Source organism: Lissotriton helveticus, chromosome 1_1 (genome assembly GCF_964261635.1).
Source record: "Lissotriton helveticus chromosome 1_1, aLisHel1.1, whole genome shotgun sequence".
NCBI classification, from domain to species: domain Eukaryota; kingdom Metazoa; phylum Chordata; class Amphibia; order Caudata; family Salamandridae; genus Lissotriton; species Lissotriton helveticus.
Genome location: NC_136057.1, coordinates 766,441,351 through 766,461,214, shown reverse-complemented (window position 1 = coordinate 766,461,214; position 19,864 = coordinate 766,441,351). Strand labels below are relative to the sequence as shown.

At 41.3% G+C, this 19,864-nt stretch overlaps 1 protein-coding gene across 10 annotated transcripts in view; it reads right to left on the bottom strand.

Annotated features, from left to right (window-relative positions):
• ANKRD26 (ankyrin repeat domain 26) overlaps window positions 1–19,864 on the bottom strand; it is a 1,096,841-nt gene that overhangs the window by 796,831 nt on the left and 280,146 nt on the right. For 9 of the 10 annotated variants that reach the window (XM_078674324.1, XM_078674330.1, XM_078674326.1 and 6 more), the window contains exons 8-10: window positions 13,803–13,881; window positions 6,259–6,319; window positions 5,922–6,148 (exon numbers count right to left, since the gene is read on the bottom strand). In XM_078674324.1, coding sequence (XP_078530450.1) covers window positions 5,922–6,148; window positions 6,259–6,319; window positions 13,803–13,881 — 367 coding nt within the window. Of the gene's footprint in view, window positions 1–4,805; window positions 5,801–5,921; window positions 6,149–6,258; window positions 6,320–13,802; window positions 13,882–19,864 lie in introns of all 10 variants that reach the window. The other variant, XM_078674323.1, reaches the window with a different exon arrangement.

The following is a 19,864-nucleotide window of genomic DNA, read 5'->3' as shown; positions in this document are numbered from 1 at the left end:
TAAGCAGTGGGCCACAGGGTGCCCGTGCTACTACACAGAACGTTCCCCTACAGCTAGTGAGCATCACCAAAGCTGTTTCTCTCCCGGCTGGGGGAGGGAAGATGGTTTGGGGAATTGAGTCCGAATTTGGAAGTACGACAGAAGTGAGTACTGTTCTTACTACTGCGTCTTCTGCAGCTGAAACCATTTATACAGATCCACCATCGATGGATCCACCACTTTTGAATTTTTGAGTCTTGTTATAGAACCGGAGCATCCTATTTTTCCAACTAATTGCTTCTGGGTATTATATCGATCAAGATGATTTTTCTTCAGGCTGTTCAGTTTTAAAAATTTCTCCAGCAGGGATCTGTGTTTTCATTTCATGGTTGAAACACACTTATCTAGTCCCACCTTGGATATACGTTTTGATAATGAAATATAATGAAATTTGGATAATGAAATATATTGAAATTTGGAAATTGTTCCAAATGGAAGCTGCTGCACGTTTAAGACAAACTGATCAGGACAATTTGGAAAAAGTACTTCCGGTTGTGGATGGTAGTATTAATACTGTCCTCTCGCATTTATAATGTAAATAACATTGTGTCATCTGTTATTGATAATATGCAAAGTGATATGTCAATATTGTATCACGTGTAAATTCAGCTTAGATCTATCATTCAGTTTAGCTGGACACTACAAACACTTAAGAATGGGCGAGTACCATGGCGTTATCGAAATTTCAGTACCTTCTTTTCGCCTTTCAACTCGACATGAAAACAACTGATAGAAATGAAAGATGCAACATATACAATGCTACATTTGGAGAAGTTAGAACAACTACCATTTACCATAGCTAAAACAACTTCAGGAGTATTGGTAGATAGGAACCTCTAGGAGGCAGCTTTATTCATGAATTATGGTCACTTACATTTACCCATCGTTGTGTAAGTATTCCTTACTGGAAAGGAATGCGACTCACACGTATACAAGCAAGCTACAGTGCATGCCGCATGTAATGCTTCCGTAGAGAATCTGACCTGTTTTTTTAAAGGAATCCCAGTCCTGGCAATACTTGAGCTTCTAACTGTCCTTTCAAATGGTAGCTGTTTAGTGCTTAATGATCAAGAGTGCTGTGGGATGCAGGCGGGAATTCCATATATTTTATCAGCTTGTCACCCCATCAAATGTTGTAATAATGTCCTCTCTCCGCCAACGCAAGGACTTGTCGAGAGCCTGCTACGGCCTTCCATTCCAACTTTGAAGGCAGACTTTAATAGCTAAGCAGACTCAAAGCACTAATATTTCAAAAAGAAGTAGCTCTCAGATCTGCCCCTGAGACCTTCCAGTTACAAGTTGCCGGAACATCCTGCGAGATAAAGGCACTGCTAAACACAAACCTTCCACTACATTTTGGCAAATTAATTAACATCATTTTTAATGCCGATCTTGCGCATTTTTTTAAGGTATAGGCTCCAGATAGGTCACTTTGTTCCAAAATATTTTCAGAGTAATATCGGCTTTTGTCAATTCTCTTTTTTCTAGTGTGTTCTGAGGACTCCAGGTGCTGTTATTGCTCATTTGCGGCATTTTTATCCTATTTTTGCTTCTCTGCAATGGATGTTTCTTTTGCAAGCACTTTGGAACTACCAACACTCCAGCAGTGTTGTGAGTGTATGCTTCGATACTTTAGAATCTTGTTGCATCAAGAACTATAACTAACATTCGGACCTGCTGCGTTTACCTGCATACAACCTGTGTTTTGCGGTCTCTGGTGCCTCTTCGACTGAGTACCAGATATTTGCCTGGCTTTGCAGACGCCTGCTCCCATGGACATGGAACTGCTGAGGAGTCCTTTATTGACCAATTGTCAAATTAGCCCCTTGGGTTTGCAGCTTCTCCATCATGCGAGGTATGAGTTACTCCTTCTTGAGGAGATGAGAGCATCTGCAGATGGATCTCTAAACCCTGGCCCTATTAACAGGGATGCAAGTTATTTGATATCTGTCTCAGCATCGGCTGAGACCAAAGATCATGTCTGTTCTCTGGAACTTGGGACCTGGGTTGTGGAGCAATCATCTTCTACGGAGTTGGAATCCGTCCTGGAGGTCCTGGCTTTTGAATTTGCGAGTGACATTATGGATTCCTCCGACTCATCATAATTTGGTTACCTTTTTTTAAATTGGCATATTGGAGTTTTATATTTTTCCAATACATAGTATGAAAATACTTAGAGCACATGCTAGGAGTTTGCTTATCCTGTGATTGAATACATTTTAATTAGCTGTTTGTCGTGCTATTGTCCCAACCAAAGGGAGGGTGCCATGTGTTTTCTACATTGGAATTGTCGTTTTCCCTATGGTAGCTTAACTATGCACGTTGTAAGTCACTTTGCACACGCTAACAAAGCGCATGTTTGTTTTTGTGCCACATTTCATTTTCACATATATTCAGCATAAACTTTTGTATTTAGTTCTTTTCCTGGGACATTGTCTGTACTGCCTAGACAATGTCGAACAACACTACTCCTTGTTATTCTCAGTGGTCGGATAATAGCACCTAGACATAATAGGAACCCCCAGCTGCTGTCTTTGAAAACACATGTTTTGTCATATAACCTGTGATGTGTCGTTCTGAACACACAGAGCGGAGACTTGCACACAAAGCTAAGGTGCTGAGACGAGAGAACTAAGTCAGCAGGGATGTAGAACAAGTGTCTATGTATGCTATGGTATGGGTCTGCCGTTAAGCCCAGAGATTTATAATAATTTAGCTTTTATAGCGAGGGTGGGTTTAGGCAAATGTGTCAGATATGAGAGGGCTTTTTATTGTAAATGGACTCTTAACAATGCTAATCACATTACTGACCTGTATTTGTTTCCTATTTGCGGCACAATTATTGTAGATTAGAGCACAATAGTTTAAATAAACATTTTAAACTTTCCTCTTTTGTTTGTTGTGTACAAGTACGAGTGAGAGAACAAAAGGGGGTGACCTGCTCCCATGATCCCTGAGAGGGTCGGGAGTGTTGTGTTTTGGGGTGCCAAATTACTTGTCTCTGTGGAACGTTTAGGAGGGCAATGATGCAAGGATTTGGACCCAGAGATACTGATGGGGTATGGGGACTCAGTCCCCACATGCGGACATTCTATGGTCCCAAGCATAATTCTGTTCTGGGGCAGACTCCTTATAACAAGCCAAAACGTATTTTGTGTTCTAAAGAAAACAACAAGAAAATAACCACAAACAGTTAACAGTCCCAGAACGTCGTAGGGTAAACAAAATAAAAATGTTAGTGAAAAAAGCGTTAGTCTCCACAAGCCACCCAATAGGAGCTCGGTCGTTCAGGTAAAAAACAGACCAGAAAACCTCAGCAAATCATCACAAATATTAAACTTGGCTTGCTTGCCTTTAATGATATAATCATGTGTTCCACCCTAATGACATAAATGACATTGAAATTCCAGATTTGTAAAGAGCGCCCTATCACCCCTAAGGGTATTCAGGTACTGGGGGCTGTCGGGGAGATTAAGTGAGCTATTGCCCAGTATAACAATATTCTGAGCTGAGCTGGCGCCAGGAATTGAACCGTGAGCCCCGCGCTCCTGATTCAGCTGCTCTGGCCACTGAGTCACACCTCTCCCACATAAATTAGGACAATGCTAATCCGAAGAAAGCCATACAAAGTGGATGAAGTATTTAAAAGAAAATAATATCAGATAAGACAATTTTGAATACTAGGGGACTTTTAGCAAGCTCTGGTTTCTGAACCATTATAAAAATATATTACTTTAATTTCTTGATTTTGTTTCGATCTAAATATTTTTACTCTATTACATTTTTACAATTCTTGGTATACCAGGCGAGTGATTTTTTACAATGATGTGATTAAGAAAATCTGAAAGGCAAGCAAGTGTAGAAGAACATGGCAGGAAAAAGAGCAGAATAATGAAGGCAGGATTAATTGTGAAGGTAATCAGGTAAAAAACTGGGTATAGTGTAGAATAGTAGGAATCTAATAAAGGGAAAGGGATAATAGGCAAGGAGAAGAAAACCAAATGATGGAGGTAAGAGCTGGAAGGGGAAACTTAGGAAAGAGTACTGTAGAAAGAGGATATGAGAAGGAAGGAAGAAAGGTCAGTTAACTAGAAAAAAATAAGAGTTGATAGGAAAGAGGTGAAAACGTTTAAGTGACTGCTAAGAAAAAACGGCAGCTAGGGAGAAGTAAATAAAGAGAAAGCAGGAAGAAGGGAACTTAAAATTAATATACTGTAATCAGATAGAGTCAAAAGAATACTGACATGAATGTGAATTTCAAGGTAGAGAATGAGACTTTATTATTATTTTTAAAATAGTCAAGATTTTGAATGTGCTCCATTTCCTGGTCCCTGAATAATTTCACATGTTAAAGTATTCAAGGTAATTTCTCAGACTTGGGTAGAAAGCAATAATTTACAGGTGTACTAAAATGACACTGTATTCAAGATATACTAATACCATTTCAGGAAGTAAGGTACTGTTGGCCTGAAGGTGCAATGCTTCTTTGATGCTTAAGATATTTAACATGAGTAGCCATCATTGACAATGAATAAGTAAAAATAAAACACTTTTATACAACTACATTTTAGAATCATGTACCAACTACATCTTTATCAAAGTTTTTCATGGAAGAAAAAAATTCATTCACCTGCTACATTAATAACTTAATTATTAAAACTGGAACCTCAAAAGGAGACAAATGGACAGACATCTCTAGTAACTGTAACATTTTTCAGAATATTATATAAAAGACTGCCCTTTGCTTTATTTCCAAGTTTACTTACGCAATTCTGAGTGTTAGCTGGCCAACTTTCATTCCCACTTTCACAGTCTCCTGTTTCAAATTGTGTACAGTGTTTCGAATAACGTGCATGCAACTGCTCATTAGTGTCAGTCCAATTTTCATTGCTCACATTGCCCAATATTCCACACCTTATGAATTGCTCATTAGCAGAGTTAAGGTTTGCATCTTTGCATTCATTTTCATCTGTAAATGGATCTTTGTCATTGGGATGAGCTTTATCAACATCTGCAGTGCTTCGCAGATTTCCAGTTATCATATCTGTATTTTTTTCAGTGGATTTGTGCTTCAAGAATGTTTCAGAACCTTCACAAGAAGCTCTCAGATTTAAATGTTCACTTAACTGCATGTCTTGAAATACCATTTTGCTTGAAATCATATCCTTCTCACTGGCAGAAGCAATTAAAGGGCTGGGTGTTTTCCCTACCAATGAAATGGGAGAGACGAGAACAGTCTCATTTTCACTGAAATGGTCATAATGACCTATTATAAAAGATACAGGAAGATCACTCGATTCCAGAGTTTCCTGACCACTCACTAAGTTTTGGAAAAAATCTTGTCCCACCTCAATGATGTCAGCAGAACGCGGTTTAGTAAGTTCCGCTTGTAGATTATGATCAACACCAGCTAAAATGGTTCTGCTCAAACATGTATCCGAGCCCCCACACTGGACATCAGATAACAATGACGGCTGAATCTCTTTGACATCTTCCAAACATTTAAGAATTTCACTTGACTCTTCATTTTCTTCTTCATCTTTCAAAATGCCATCTTCTTGGCTCACCTCTTCATCGTAGTCATCTTGGCTTTCTTCTGGATTACCAACATCTACAATTCCATCTTCCTCCTGCTCATCCTTTTCATCTTCTTCACTATCTTCAGCTGTTTCACAACTTTCTGTTTTACATACATTCAGAACATGGCTGCTTAATTTTCCTTGGAAGTCAGTATTTTCATTACTATAATTCTCATTGTCACCTTCATAGTTTTGTAAATTAATCCATGGAATACAAGAAACAAATATTGAAGGAAACAAAAACAGAACATGAGCATGAATACCAAAAAAAGTAAATGTAAAATAGCAACTACAAACATTTACCTGTTCAATGCCTGGGAAAGGATTAGAAGCCGTCTGGAGAGGATGTGGAAAGGACGCAGGTGATCTAAATGCAGGATGAGGGAAGGATTGGTCGCAGGGCAAAGGCTTGGGAAGGGAAGCTTTATGGAGCTCTTCCTCGTTATTATCATGATACAAATCTTCTTTGCTAACTGATTTACAAGGTAGTACAATCGGTTGAGTTTTGATAATGCTAGTTGTTTCATGGACTACAGTAAAACAAAGAAAAGCATATTACAAATGCAATCATCATATAAATGTATAAACAACAACTTCAAAATGTATGTTAAGAATACAATACAATTTTTCAGATAATTACCAGCTTTCTTGGTTTGCATTGAGGCATTCATAAGCACAGCTAAACTTGGTTTCTGTGACTTCTGAAAAAAAGTAATATCATAAATGAATAATGCAATACACATCTTGACACAGAAACGTCATTTGACACAAAGCAGTTTTCTAAGTTATGCGCACTATTATTATTTGAATTAAAGTATTGTTGTAGTAAATGAGGCGTGAGCTCAGGAAGTTAGAAAACCAAATACAGCCTAATAACTTGATGGGATTTTGCATTTATAACATTGCCCTTCTTGAGAACAATGTCAAACGATTAATAACTATCAACAGGAGATCATTGACATAATATTTTATTTAACTGTGAGTAAAAAGTATTCTCCCATTTGCTTTTCATCAATAATACTCAAATTTCTCTTGACTTTCTCCCCTGAACGAGGTAAATGTAGGAAAAAAGTAATGTACTAACCATGCAGAAAAAGAACAGGTATTATATATATATATATATATATATATATATATATCAAGACACCTTGAGTGTCGAAACGCGTCATGGTTGCCGAGGTCTTTGTAAAAGCAGAATAAAACTCTTTGCTGGTTCCATGCTTCCCTTTCTTGGCAAAATTGGCGAGGCATAGGTGGAGCGTGATTGATTGATATATATATATATATATATATATATCTATATATATATATATATATATATATATATATATATATATATATATATATATATATATATATATATATATATATATATATATATATATATATAGAGAGAGATATATATATATCAATCACAACAAAGAAGATGCCTGCAAAGGAGGGGCCAACAACAGGTAGGTCATTTTCAGTAATTTATTGAAGGTCGCCGTAAGTGGAGCAAGACTGCTGATACTTCAAATCACCCTTCACACTCGACGCGTTTCATGCACCTCGGCATTTCATCAGGAGCAGGTCTTCATAACTGCAAGCTGGCATGTCCATTTTAAAAGCACCTGGATGATTTTACAGTCTCCGCCTCAGTGGGCGTGGCCACTCCTGTGGCCTCTCGGTACTAGTAGTGCTCTATATCTTACCCCAGTGGGTTGGATGCCAGTTGTAGTTGTTTTTTCAGTATTCCCAAGTGGGTGGCGGCAAACAGTTTGATTCCAACACCGCAGTCTCTTCACCCTCAATATCAATTCCGGTTCCTGATGAAATGCCGAGGTGCATGAAACGCGTCGAGTGTGAAGGGTAATTTGAAGTGTCAGCAGTCTTGCTCCACATACGGCGACCTTCAATAAATTACTGAAAATTACCTACCTGTTGTGGGCCCCTCCTTTGCAGGCATCTTCTTTGTTGTGAGACACACACACACACACACACACACACACACACACACACACACACGCACACACTTCAAATCACCCTTCACACTCAACGCGTTTCATGCACCTCGGCATTTCATCAGGAGCAGGCCTTCATAACTGCAAGCTGGCATGTCAGTTTTTAAAGCACCTGGATGATGTTACAGTCTCCGCCTCAGTGGGCGTGGCCACTCCTGTGGCCTCTCGGTACTAGTAGTGCTCTATCTCTTACCCCAGTGGGTTGGATGCCAGTTGTAGTTGTTTTTTCAGTATTCCCAAGTGGGTGGCGGCAAACAGTTTGATTCCAACACCGCCGTCTCATCACCCTCAATATCAATGTTAATTTCCATAGGAAACTTTAGACAAGGCTACAGGTCGAACGGGTAAACGGAATTACCCCAAATTTTGCAGGGAGAAGGGTCTTGGTCTAGAAAGCACACTTTTGTTTATTTGGTGTAAATCCATTCAGTAGTTTTTGAGAAATATCGAAATTGACAGATTTCTATATTTGGGAATTCTGCCATCTGATTGGCTGAGGCGTTACGAGCACGAGCTTGCTGTTGATTGGCTGCGAGCGGTGCAAGCGGTTGCAACAAGGAAGTGTTGGCCGCCACTTTGTGATTCCGTTGAAGCGAGTAAGGGGAAAAAAGGGTGAAAAAAGTGGGAAAGAGAAGGGTAGGAGCACTGTAACCTCTGTGGGGTGTTTAGGGTGTGCTATAGAGGGGGTTCGAAGCAAAGTATTCAACCCCTACCGGTGTGAAAGTGCTGGGCTACGGAAATTAAAATGTAAATGTAAATGTAAATGTGTAGTACTTGTATAGCGCACGAATCACCCATGAGGCATCTCGGCGCTTGTACGCATACCGCTGTGGAACCCTTCCTGGCTTTTCCCTGTGAAGTGCCCACTCCTGGGCACCCACAAGGTGAAGCCAGGCATCCTAGCGTTGTTGGGACGTTGTGGAGATTAAGCAAGCTATTGCCTAGAGTTGCACAAATAAATTAAGTGAGGTATTGCCTAGAGTCTGATGCTGCTAAGGTGAGCTGGAGCGGGACTCGGGGATTAAAGCGTTAGCGCAAAGTGTGTGTCCTATGCTGTGATGTCATGTGCCACGGCCGCTGCGCTACATTTGTGGAAGCATGTGTTTTTACCTACTAGGACGAACTACTGACCTGTAAAAGTCCTGAGTACGGATCCTGGTTACGGAAAATACGTGAGGTATTGTCTAGAGTCTCATGGAAGGAGGGAGTGTTGGCCGCCTTTTGTGATTACGTTGAAGCGAGTAAGGGGAAAAAAGGGCGCAAAAAGTGGGAAATAGGAGGGTAGGAGCACTGTAACCTCTGTGGGATGTCTAGGGTGTGCTATAGAGGGGGTGCGAAGTGAACTACTCATACCTACTGGTCTGAAAGTGCTAGGCTACGAAAATTAAGTGAGGTATTGCCTAGAGTGTGATGCTGCTGCGGGACTCGGGGATTAGAGCGTGGGCCCAAATTGTGTGTCCTATGCTGTGAAGTTATGTGCCGTGGCCACTGCACTACAGTTGTGGAAGTAGTGTCAGCATGTGTTTATAACTACTAGGACGAACTACTAACCCGTACTGGTCTGAAAGTCCTGAGGTACGGAAAATATGTGAGGTAGTGTGTAGAGTCTCATGCTGCTAAGCTGAGCTGCTGCCGGACTCGGGGATAAAAGTGTGAGCCCAAACTGTGTCATATGCTGTGAAGTCATGTGCTCTGGCCGCTGTGCCACATCTGTCCAAGTAGTGTCAGCATGTAGTTATAGGTACTCGGAGGAACTTTTTTTTTCTTCGAACATTGTAACTTGTGTATGGTGCTTAGGGGGTGTTGTAGAGGGAGTGCAAAGGTAAATTTGTGTGTATGAAATGAATTTGGTATTTGGAAAGTGGAAAGTGGAAAGCACCGACTCCTACAGGTCTGATGGCGCTAGGGGCGTAAGCTGAGGTGCTGCTAGAGTTGGGGGATAAAGCTAATGAACTACTGACCCCTATGGTGAACTTTTAACATGCATGTGCCGTTAAATTCTTCGATAAAATGTTGCAAAAGTATGTCGTTAGGTTACAAAAAAAATGTATGAACTTTTAACCTGCAGGTGTCGTAGAATGTTCCAGATAGTGTGGTGATAAAATAGGTTGAACTTGCGAACTTTATGTGGCGCGGAATATTAAGTAGTTTTTCGTATGGAAAATTCAAAATTAACCAATGGAGATAAGTTTTGGAATGTCGTTGAAGGAATTAAGTATTCTCATTTGTTCTTTAAATGTATTTATGTGGGGAGTGACAGAGAAATTGTGCCATTACTGGTTCCATTCTTGATGAAAGCGGTGCTTTACATGCAGTGTATGATGAAGAAATAATTCAATGTGTGTGTGATATTTGCAATCTGCAGAACAACTACAAAGGTGAGTTAGAAATGAACAAGGAGTGTGTGACGAGGAGGGTCGGACCGATGACTGTACGAACGTACCTGTTGACAGGGAGTGTATGAACAACCCCCTCTCCCCTCTCCCCTCTTCCCTCTCTCTCCCCAGCAGCCGGAAGCCTAGCAGGTTGCTGAGCCGCAACCATATTCAGTGGAAGACAAAACTGGCCCATGTTTCTTTAACTGGGCCGAGTTTTTACCAAGCCCCGCCCACTCCGATGACGCGGAGGATGCAGGAAGCACAAATCCCGGAAGCAGAGGGAGTCCTGTGTGTTCCACCACCGGAGAAGAAATAGAGAGCCGAGAGAGAGCAGTGAAGCAAAATGAGAAGGAGGCGACCGACGGAAGCTCGACTAGAGGACCAATCCGCAATCTACTGAAGCCAGGAGTCCACAAGAACTCCAGTCTTGTTGGGAATGTCCACTCATTTCTTATTGTGTTCCATAAGAGGCAGAAGTTTCCATCTTTCCTGGAGTGTCATTGGTAAGCTGGCATGAAAAAAGGAGCACCTGGCTCTCTGCACAAGGAAAGCTGCCAATGTGGGACATGATTTGTTCCTTGAGTTCTCAACCTCACACTCGGTTCCCTGAAGCGCTTTCTCGCCCGGTTTGCTCTTCTGATTACAACTTGATCATCTGCATTTGGCTTCAAAATAACTCAAAATATTTTGGTGAGGCATGCATAGATATCTCCCTCTGCGTATTCTTTTAGGTCACACAGCTGAACACTGTCTCAGCTGGACATGTTTTCAAGATCCTCACATTTCTTTGACTAGAATTCTGCTTGTATTTCTAGTTGACGGGATTGTTGCTCCATTTCTTTCTTTAATGCAGTTGGTATTCCACCGCTTCTAGCCTTTGATTCCGAGAATGCATATCACGTTTTATGGCTGCAATATCTCTGCTCAGATCGTCCTGTGGTGTCCAATCCATTCGCAAGACATTTCCAAGCTTGTTTTGGTCTAAGCCAGACAGTTCTTTATGTAGTCTTTCGTAAGAAGTTGTGTGGATTACGGCCATATTAACCATTTATTTAATGTGCAGCTTTCTCTCATGCACATACTGTTATATGGTACCCTTCTTGCCTGCTTTATTAGATTTCAGGATGTGGCTTCATTTGTAGTTCCTCCCAAAGAAGCACAAGGGAGTGCTTCCAGCAAAGTCAAACTATTTTTGATTGTAGCAGAGTGTGTAATCAACTTCAGGGATGTTGCTCTCAGTATCCAACCATATAGAGAATAAGAGTTCCTAGATGAAGGAGTGACACATCACAACAGTTATCATACTGTGCTCACTCCAGCCAAGGGTCTTTCAAAGATGCTTCTAAAGATGGATGGGCAGTAATAGGTATCAAAGTTGGGAACCTTGTGTCTGAGGGGTTGTGAAGATGTTGAAGTCAATGGGCTTGATCTGCAACTGAGTAAGGAAAAATGCTGCATGTGGAGCGAGGCCAGTGAGAACAAGCATTTAAAAAAACAGAATTACAGAACAATGGAGAGAGTTTAACGGTCTTAACTGAAGTTAAAGGACTGAAACTCTGAAGGAGAACATACAGAAAGAAAACAAAAATACCTCTTTCCAGTGTGTTTGGGTTATTAACTGTAATGTTTACATCTGATGTGACTTCAATAGCGTTGGACATTGGCTAGCGCTTCCACTGATGAGTAGGTTTCATAGGGCTAGTTCTTCCACTTATGAGTAGGTTTCACATGTTGTATTGGTCAGGGATAAAAGAGAACTCAGCAGAGTGTCTGTAATGGGAAGAATTTCGAACTGTAAATTCTGCTCTTTATTTCTCCATTTCCTGATTTCCAGAAAATTGATAGTTGCAGTACCAACACCTTCCTTTGACCAACTGATCTAATAGCTTCCAGAACCAGTATCTGCCTGTTTTTACTTCGCATCATTCATAAGGAAGAAATTCTAAAGTTTTTTTTGTGTAGAATATCCGAGCTGTTTATTTTCTGACAAGCCCAAGAAACAGTAGTTGCGGAGTAGCCACTAGAAAGCAAGTGAACGCGTATTCATAGAATTTAACCAATGAATGATGATCCTCACGAACTATAACTGCAGATTTATCCGGACTCTTCTCCATAGGTCGAAAGGCTCCAACTTGAAATATCGAGCTTCAAAGATGTAATGAAGGGTCAGTAATCAGTTTTAGTGGGAGTCCACTCCTCGGTCGTTACCAGGGTGCTCACAGTCTTTCAAATTTTCCCCCTTTTTCAACTGCTTTGACAAATTCAGTAACAAATCTGTTGTCAGAGAGCTTAAGACTTAAAAGCTTATTTAGAGTAAATGAAAATGCTCCAATTCCTGGAGGAAGACTAAATACAGAGTAGGATCCTCTGACTGAATTTCCTTCTCCCTTGAGATATTGTGAAGGAAATTCAGCAGTGGATTCTCCTCTGTATTTAGAGATTCTGCTATAATTTGGAGCCTTTTCAGTTCCCTCAAAAGGTATTTATTAGACTCTGATATTGCTCTAGTACACTGAGAGGAATGATCCCCTCATAGATTGGATATGAATTGGGGTGCATGCTTATTTTGGTTAGAAGCCAAGTTTTGTGTAGCGGTGTGCAAATCTTGTGTAATTTGCCTAATTACAAGATATTACTACAAAATTAGTAGTAATGACGCAAAATGCATCTTGCACTCAGTAAATGACCCAAATGTTCTGTTTGGTAAAAATTCAACTCTAAAACGTAATTTCATGTTAACATTTGTATTTCGTTGTCAAAAATTAGCTGAACGGTGCGCTTGGATAAAGAAATCTACCTGGAATGTTTGTTGACTGCCCTTGTTAAAAGAACTACAGCTCGAACTGTACAACTCTCACTACAATTTCTGCCTGAACAGGAGTCTCATCATGCAATGTGGCATCATGGGGTAATCTCAGTAAAAGTACGTACAATTTCACTACGCAAAATTACCATGACTATTAAGACTATTAAGCCAGCACAATTAAAACTTCGCCCAGGACTAATTTTGAATTGTTGCAGGTCGATCAGCGTGAGAAATCTTTCAGTATGGTCTAGAAAGGAACCCCATAGTCTTTCACATGTCTATGGAAAGAGAATTCATAAAGACGTTAATGCTGTGCAAGGGGCAATAGATAAACATATTTTTTCTCAAAGAGGCAATGTAAGCATTTTGCCAAAAGCCTAAACATAACTGACTACAGTATTTTCTGAACAGTTTCAAGAAATGCTGCTGCTACACGATACTCTTTATTTTGCTGGAAATACTGCTGTGAAGCTATTTTATTCCCATAAATTTGTACTCTTTATGAAAATTCTCAGAACCCTACTGAAATTAAAAATCGCAAAGTATGTTTGAAGAATCAGGACCGGGATTTAAAAAAAGGAGCACAGCATCTAAGTAGTATGGACAGGAGCTGGAAGCAGTTCCAGGCACAGAGAGGGACAAGCATATAAACATAGGAGACTGCTGTTTTTTGTTTTACTTAGCAGCATCTTAAAAGGGCCATGAATTAGAAAAAAAGGCTACTTTCTCCAAGATCCATTCTGTTATTTTTCTTTGGAAGGTCCATTTAAAAAATGTTTCTGGACCAAGTGCTAAGTGGAATAATTTATAAGTGAGAGAGAAAGAAATATCAGCAGTTTTACAACAGAAAGGTATCCATCTCAAGACATTTAGTTATGTTTTAGGGGTATGATGAAGATCATTTAAATTGGTAAGAACATCATCTGTAAACAGCTCATAACACTAACAGCCACATGGATAAAAGCTTATTAATATGACCAATACAATAGGACAGTACCTTGGGGCTGAACTCAAGTTCTTCCTCTGCATCTGAAGAATTCCAAGAAGAAGCAATGCTAGCATCTTGATTTGAGTGTCTACAGAAAAAAATGAGATTTCATGCTACAAGTAACAAAAACATAACAAACTTAGATTATTTTTTAAACATCATTTAGAAAATATTATTTGCAAGTGCTGCCCTTAAAAGTAACAAACCTGGCAATGTTTGGGTACCTGTGAGCTACTATGTTGACTACTGCTAAAGCTGTGCCTAGATCTGAATCCTTCCACCATCCGGAGATGCATGTTTCTTGATTTCAGGCAGATGGTTTCCCGGTTAGAAAATTCCCCTGTGAAACTACACTGTTTAGCTAAGTAGCATGTTCTAACCTGCCATTATTGACCAGGATTAATGAACAGTCACCTTATATTTTCCGATCGGCTATCTGCATAAGCACAAGACTGAGCTTGAGTTGGGTGGCATTTGTGGCAATCTACTTGATACCATGGGCACAGCATGGCTTGCATCTTCATTGGTTTGTTCTATGCTTATGAAGGCAACATTCACATTCTGCTTAAAAAAATATTAGTTATGTGGATGGTATTGGAATAATGCATGCCATCAACGTTGCGCATACAAATGGATACTTTCTGGATCCCCAAAACCTTCGCTGTCTGCAACAGTTTTTTTATACAGTTTTTTTTTTAACCATAGAGGACAGGGGACTATATTTTTGCCTCAGCCCTATTGTGATTCTGAGCAAATTATCAACCCTTAAGCATTGTACAGCATGGGATCCCTGTATATACGTTAAGCATCACCCAGGCCTGTTGGTAAGTAAATGGGGATACTGTTTTAATTGAAAAAGCAAACAGATGGGAGGGGGGTGACATTTAAATTCCCGCTAGAGCGTTTTCCAGTCCAGTTCAACTTTACAGCACTACTGCCATAGACTTCAGTAGAGTGGTTCTGATGCTGCAGATACAGAAGATGAAGATGCTCAGGATGCTCCAGGTGCTGTGTGGTCAACACGGGTGCCTTTGCAGTTACTCCTCTGTCCACAGGTCAGGTGGGGCTACTTTGGGGATAGAGGTCGGGGTCTCTCAAAGTCTCTTTGAGACCACAGAACGCCAGCTGTGGCTGGACTACTATTCTCTGTCCACAGCAGACCCAGTGATATCCTTTGGTGCAGATGGTGTCCTTTTCGTCAACCAATCTGGACTCAGACAACACTACTGAGTCCGACCGGCTCGGGTGCAACTTCTGGCCATCGAGGATCGGTCACTTGGGATGCCCAGTGGCAGCTAGTAGCGAATCTTCCGTAGTGGTTACCAACTTGCTGACGTGGGCTACTTCAGTTGTGCTGACCATGGTGTGGGATCCAAGGGTCAGTCCACTGATCCTCTGAGTCGCTCCTTTGGTCTGGGGCTGAGGTTAGGCTTTTCCCAAGCCAGTAACCACAGGCACAGTCCTCTCTTTGTTAGCCCAAGGTGGAACAAGCACAGTACAGCAGACGGTGCAGCCTCTCTCTGCGCAGTCAATGGGGCAGCAGGGCAGTCCATCTTCCGTCCTTGTTCCAGTTTCAAGATGGTTGATGTGTTAGGGTTCTTATATTTATTCCCAGAAAGGGCCCTGCAGGGGATGATACGGTCACTAGCCAATGGTTACTAGGTCGCCTCCCTATTGGTGACAACTTTCCGGCTATGTGCGGCATCTGGCAATCCCAGAGTGCACTATTCTGCCCACTCTCATGATGTCGGGACCCTTTCTCGTATGTCAGGAGCTTGGTAGCCCACTCAGAGGTGTGGCTACCAGTGAGCTACATATCCATGGAAAAAACAAGTTTAGGCACTGGTCCCCGCCCCCCTCTGTCCCCATCTCCAGCCTGTCTATCTGAACAAAGGGCAGCCCCTAAGGAGTGTGAATGCCATTTGACCACCAACAGCAGCTTCGTCTTTGAAGCTCCTGCGAAGGGGAGGTAACGGAGGTAACAACTTGCCCTGTAGCAGGCTGCTATTGTTCCGAACACTACTCCCCAGGTGCGTAGAAAGCTGTCTGGTGGCCAGTGACCATGTGAGGCCACTGGACAGACTGGGTCACATAGTGGCAACTTTCTAAAAGTTGCATTTCTTTAATAGTGCCATTAAATTCTACATAAACATCAAGTCGGGTTTAATATCACAACTAATTTGATACCCTACAGTTCCCAGCGAGGTAGTTCCATTCAGAAGTTAGCCAAGTTGATGGGTCAGCCGACAGCCATGTGTTAGCCAATGGGACTGCTAGCCATTCCCCAGCAAAACGACAATTTAGAAGTGTTGCTGTAAAGATTTATGCAAAAATACATGTACTGCTTAATAATTTACAGCTCCCTGCCTTAGGCCTCAATAGTCCTTCTTTACGGGAGACTTACATATGTTGCTCAAGGAAGTGGAGGCTTTGCCATTACTTTAAATTGCAAAGTTGAACTAGCAGTGTTACCACTGCCCTTACAGTCTGCAGTGGCAGCCTGGGGGCCAATTTTGTACATTGTCACACAGAGGCTGGCACAATCAGTGCTGCAGCCCTGTGCGGCCACTCTACCTTACATGCCCTAGGTACCTAGGGTACCATATACTAAGGAATCATAAGCAAGCCCTTGTAAATCAGTCCTTGCCAACTGGGGATAGCCAATTCAACATACACTGATTTGAGGCCTCTGTGCATTCCCAAGAGTCGATAAACAAGCTGCACCAGTCCCAAAAATGTGGTGGCGAGCATGCAAAAAGAGGCATTTCCTTAGAGCTGGCAAATGCAAAAGTGGAACAAAATGTTTTTCAGAATCTTCCAGGACTTCCCTGTCGCGAAATCTGAAAAGGTGCAAATTCTGTTCTTAAAGTATGTTCCTAAGGTCACTGGCGGACATCTGTTGCACTCTGCATCAAGGAAGGTAAAGACATGCATTTGTTTCAAGATCCAGATCAAGATGAAATGGTGTTTGAAAGTGAGATAATTTGACAGTCTCAAGAGCACACCATGAGACATTTCAATGAATGCATCTCCTTGTATGTAATTACACTGAAAAGTACAATTAACATACGTGGCTAGTTTCACAGTTTCATTTTTATTCAACTCAAAATGTAACAATCATTGCCAAAAATCTCACTTTATATGGCAATTAACCCAAAAATATCAACATTTTGGCTGTTCTAAAAGGGATTCCTCTCTACACAGGGGAGACCTCTATGAGCACGGAAGTCAATTTTCTAAATTGACTTCCACTTACTAAACTGTATTTGCTTTTATAATACACCCATGATGCACACAATGGTGTTGTAGAATTTTTAAATAGCATAATCCCACCTTACTTTCAGCACACTTTTACACCTGCTGAACGGCTCGTTTCATGTGCTCAAAACACAACACTGATGTTACTAACAAACTGTGTTTAAAAAGTTTTAGATTTTTGTTTTTAAGGTGCGCCTGCAAAAATGAATGTGCTGTAAACAATAACAACTTAGGCAGAGTCAGCCATTGATAAGCTGAGGCACTGAGAGAAAGGGGTCCCAGTAGACACACACAAAATTATTTGTAAACCACAACAGTTAGTCCAAATATATAAACAAAAAGAGTCAATCTGGTAACATTGTTTTAATTGCAATGAAGCTAAGCCAAAAAATTGGGCAACAATTCATATTACAAAACTAAAAACTTTTTGGTTACCGTGCCCTGGGGAGGGGAAGAGGAATGTGCAGTGAGTATAGGAAGGGGTAAGTGACATAGAAAAAAAGGGCCAGAAGGCCACACAATTAGATAAACAAATACTCCAACTTAGATATAGATGACCATAGGTTCAATTATAACCTAAAAAACGACATGCTTCATGAGTGTAATAAATAACACAAATATTGGAATGAAGCTAGAAACACAGGGAAATAGTCGACGTTTCGACCCCTTTATGGAAGCAGGCTTGAATTGATCCCTTGCAGTGGGGTCTTCATCAGGACAGAAGACAGGGACACAGACCAAGGATGCTTATTTTCAAAAGGCGGAGAAAGAACTACCCCTCATTCAGGGCGTAGAGCCTGGACACCTGGACCAATCTCTGGTCTCAGAAATGATTGCAGTACATAGATGGGTCAGTAGCATTGAGGAAGAGCGTCATTAATATGCGCCATGATGTAATTCCAGGTAAGATCACAGATGGTACGGGGACACCCGCATAGTTGTACTTCCATTCCGGCATCTGATGCATAGTTTCATGTTGAGAATTCAAGCCACAGACGCTGTTGTGGCTTGAATTCTCAACATGAAACTATGCATCAGATGCCGGATTAAATAAAAAGACCTCACAGTGTATTTGACGAGGACCTCGGCGCCTGACTTCTCTGGCTACCGAGACCCACAGTTACCTGATTTATCCCGTATCCATCCACACATTGATTTCTCTTTGGAAGTACAACTATGCGGGTGTCCCCTTACCCCTTCCTATACTCACTGCACATTCCCCTTCCCCTCCCCAGGGCACGGTAACCAAAAAGTTTTTAGTTTTGTAATATGAATTGTTGCCCAATTTTTTGGCTTAGCTTCATTGCAATTAAAACAATGTTAGCATATTGACTCTTTTTGTTTATATATTTGGACTAACTGTTGTGGTTTACAAATAATTTTGTGTGTGTCTACTGGGACCGCTTTCTCTCAGTGCCTTACCTACCCAGGTCCCAGTGACGTTATTGGGTGAACCCCCTTTTTTGCAACCCATTGATAAGCTGAGGCAGCAGAGATGGCATGAGAGATTCCTTCAAAGAAGGGGAGGTTGAGTGCTACTGCCTCGTAAAAGTAAAGTTGGAGCAAATATTTTCATGAGGACTATTTTGTTCAACTCCTATATACATGTTTGTGTTACAGTTTGATTTGTTCCACAACTATATGGGAAAGTGGGCAAGCCTTTAGCATGGGCTGGGCTTCGCATGCTGACTGGAGTCTTACATTATCCCAGGTGAGAGGCCGGATGACAGAACAAGTTGTTGAGCGAATGGGTCTTATCCAGTGAATGATATTTTCCCCAGAGTACAACATTTTAAAGGGTCAGAGTGCCCTGTCCCGTAAAGCGTGCTCAGAGTCAGTGTAGATGTGCCAATGTGGGTCCATGTCCTGAGGTAAGGAAGGAGATTTAAGCCGTCAGGACATGATAGAGGAGGAGGAGGAGGTGGAGGAGGAAAAAGCAAGCCTGATATTGTACTTAACCAAGAGGCCCACAGTGATCCTGTGCAACTGAACTGCCCCCGGCAGCAGAAGGTGAGTGGTAACTGATCAGAGCATGGGCATGGAAGAACCACAGTGTGGCATGTTGTTGTGAGCTCCCTTGTTGACTATCACAGACCTACCAGTATGCACGCAGAAGGAAGAAATCTCATTAAATTGGGGGAAGTGCAGGGAGCTACAATTAGTGATATATTTGAGAAAACCTAACTGCTAAGCAAGGTGCCACCACAGGAGAAAACAAAAGGAGAGACGGACAAACTGTAACTCATCCACCCAAGGCAATCCTCTTCAAGGAATACTGCTATGAACCTGGAGGAAGTAGGGGATCCAGGTCTACTTTGTTGTCTCTCGTGTTGAGGTAGTCAGGTATCAAATGCATCTCTCTCCCCCAATACCAAACACCCTAGAAAGAACCTTCTCGTAGACCTAACTACTCTTTATCCTAAACTGAGACCATGCCACCTGGTTCTTTTTCTTTTTAATAATGCATGTTGTAACTTACTAAAGGCTCAATTGCTTAAGGAGCCTCTATCTTTGAAAGTGATAAGGACTGATAAGGGAGACTCCATGAGTCTCTGAACATAAGACAATCGATATAAAATCAACCCGATAAGACCAAAGTCACCTGCCTCCCTAAAAGTTACCAACTTCATGGATGGACTGTTGAAAGAGGGCTACTCCTTCCATAGACACTAAGGCTACACTGAGCAACATTTCTGCATTATCTTACAAGACATGACTTTTAGGTACGTTTTCAGGCAACTAGTAAATATTTTGGGGTTCTTCTCCTAGGTCCAGATGTAGGTAAAGTACATTTACCGATTCTAAAATACCGA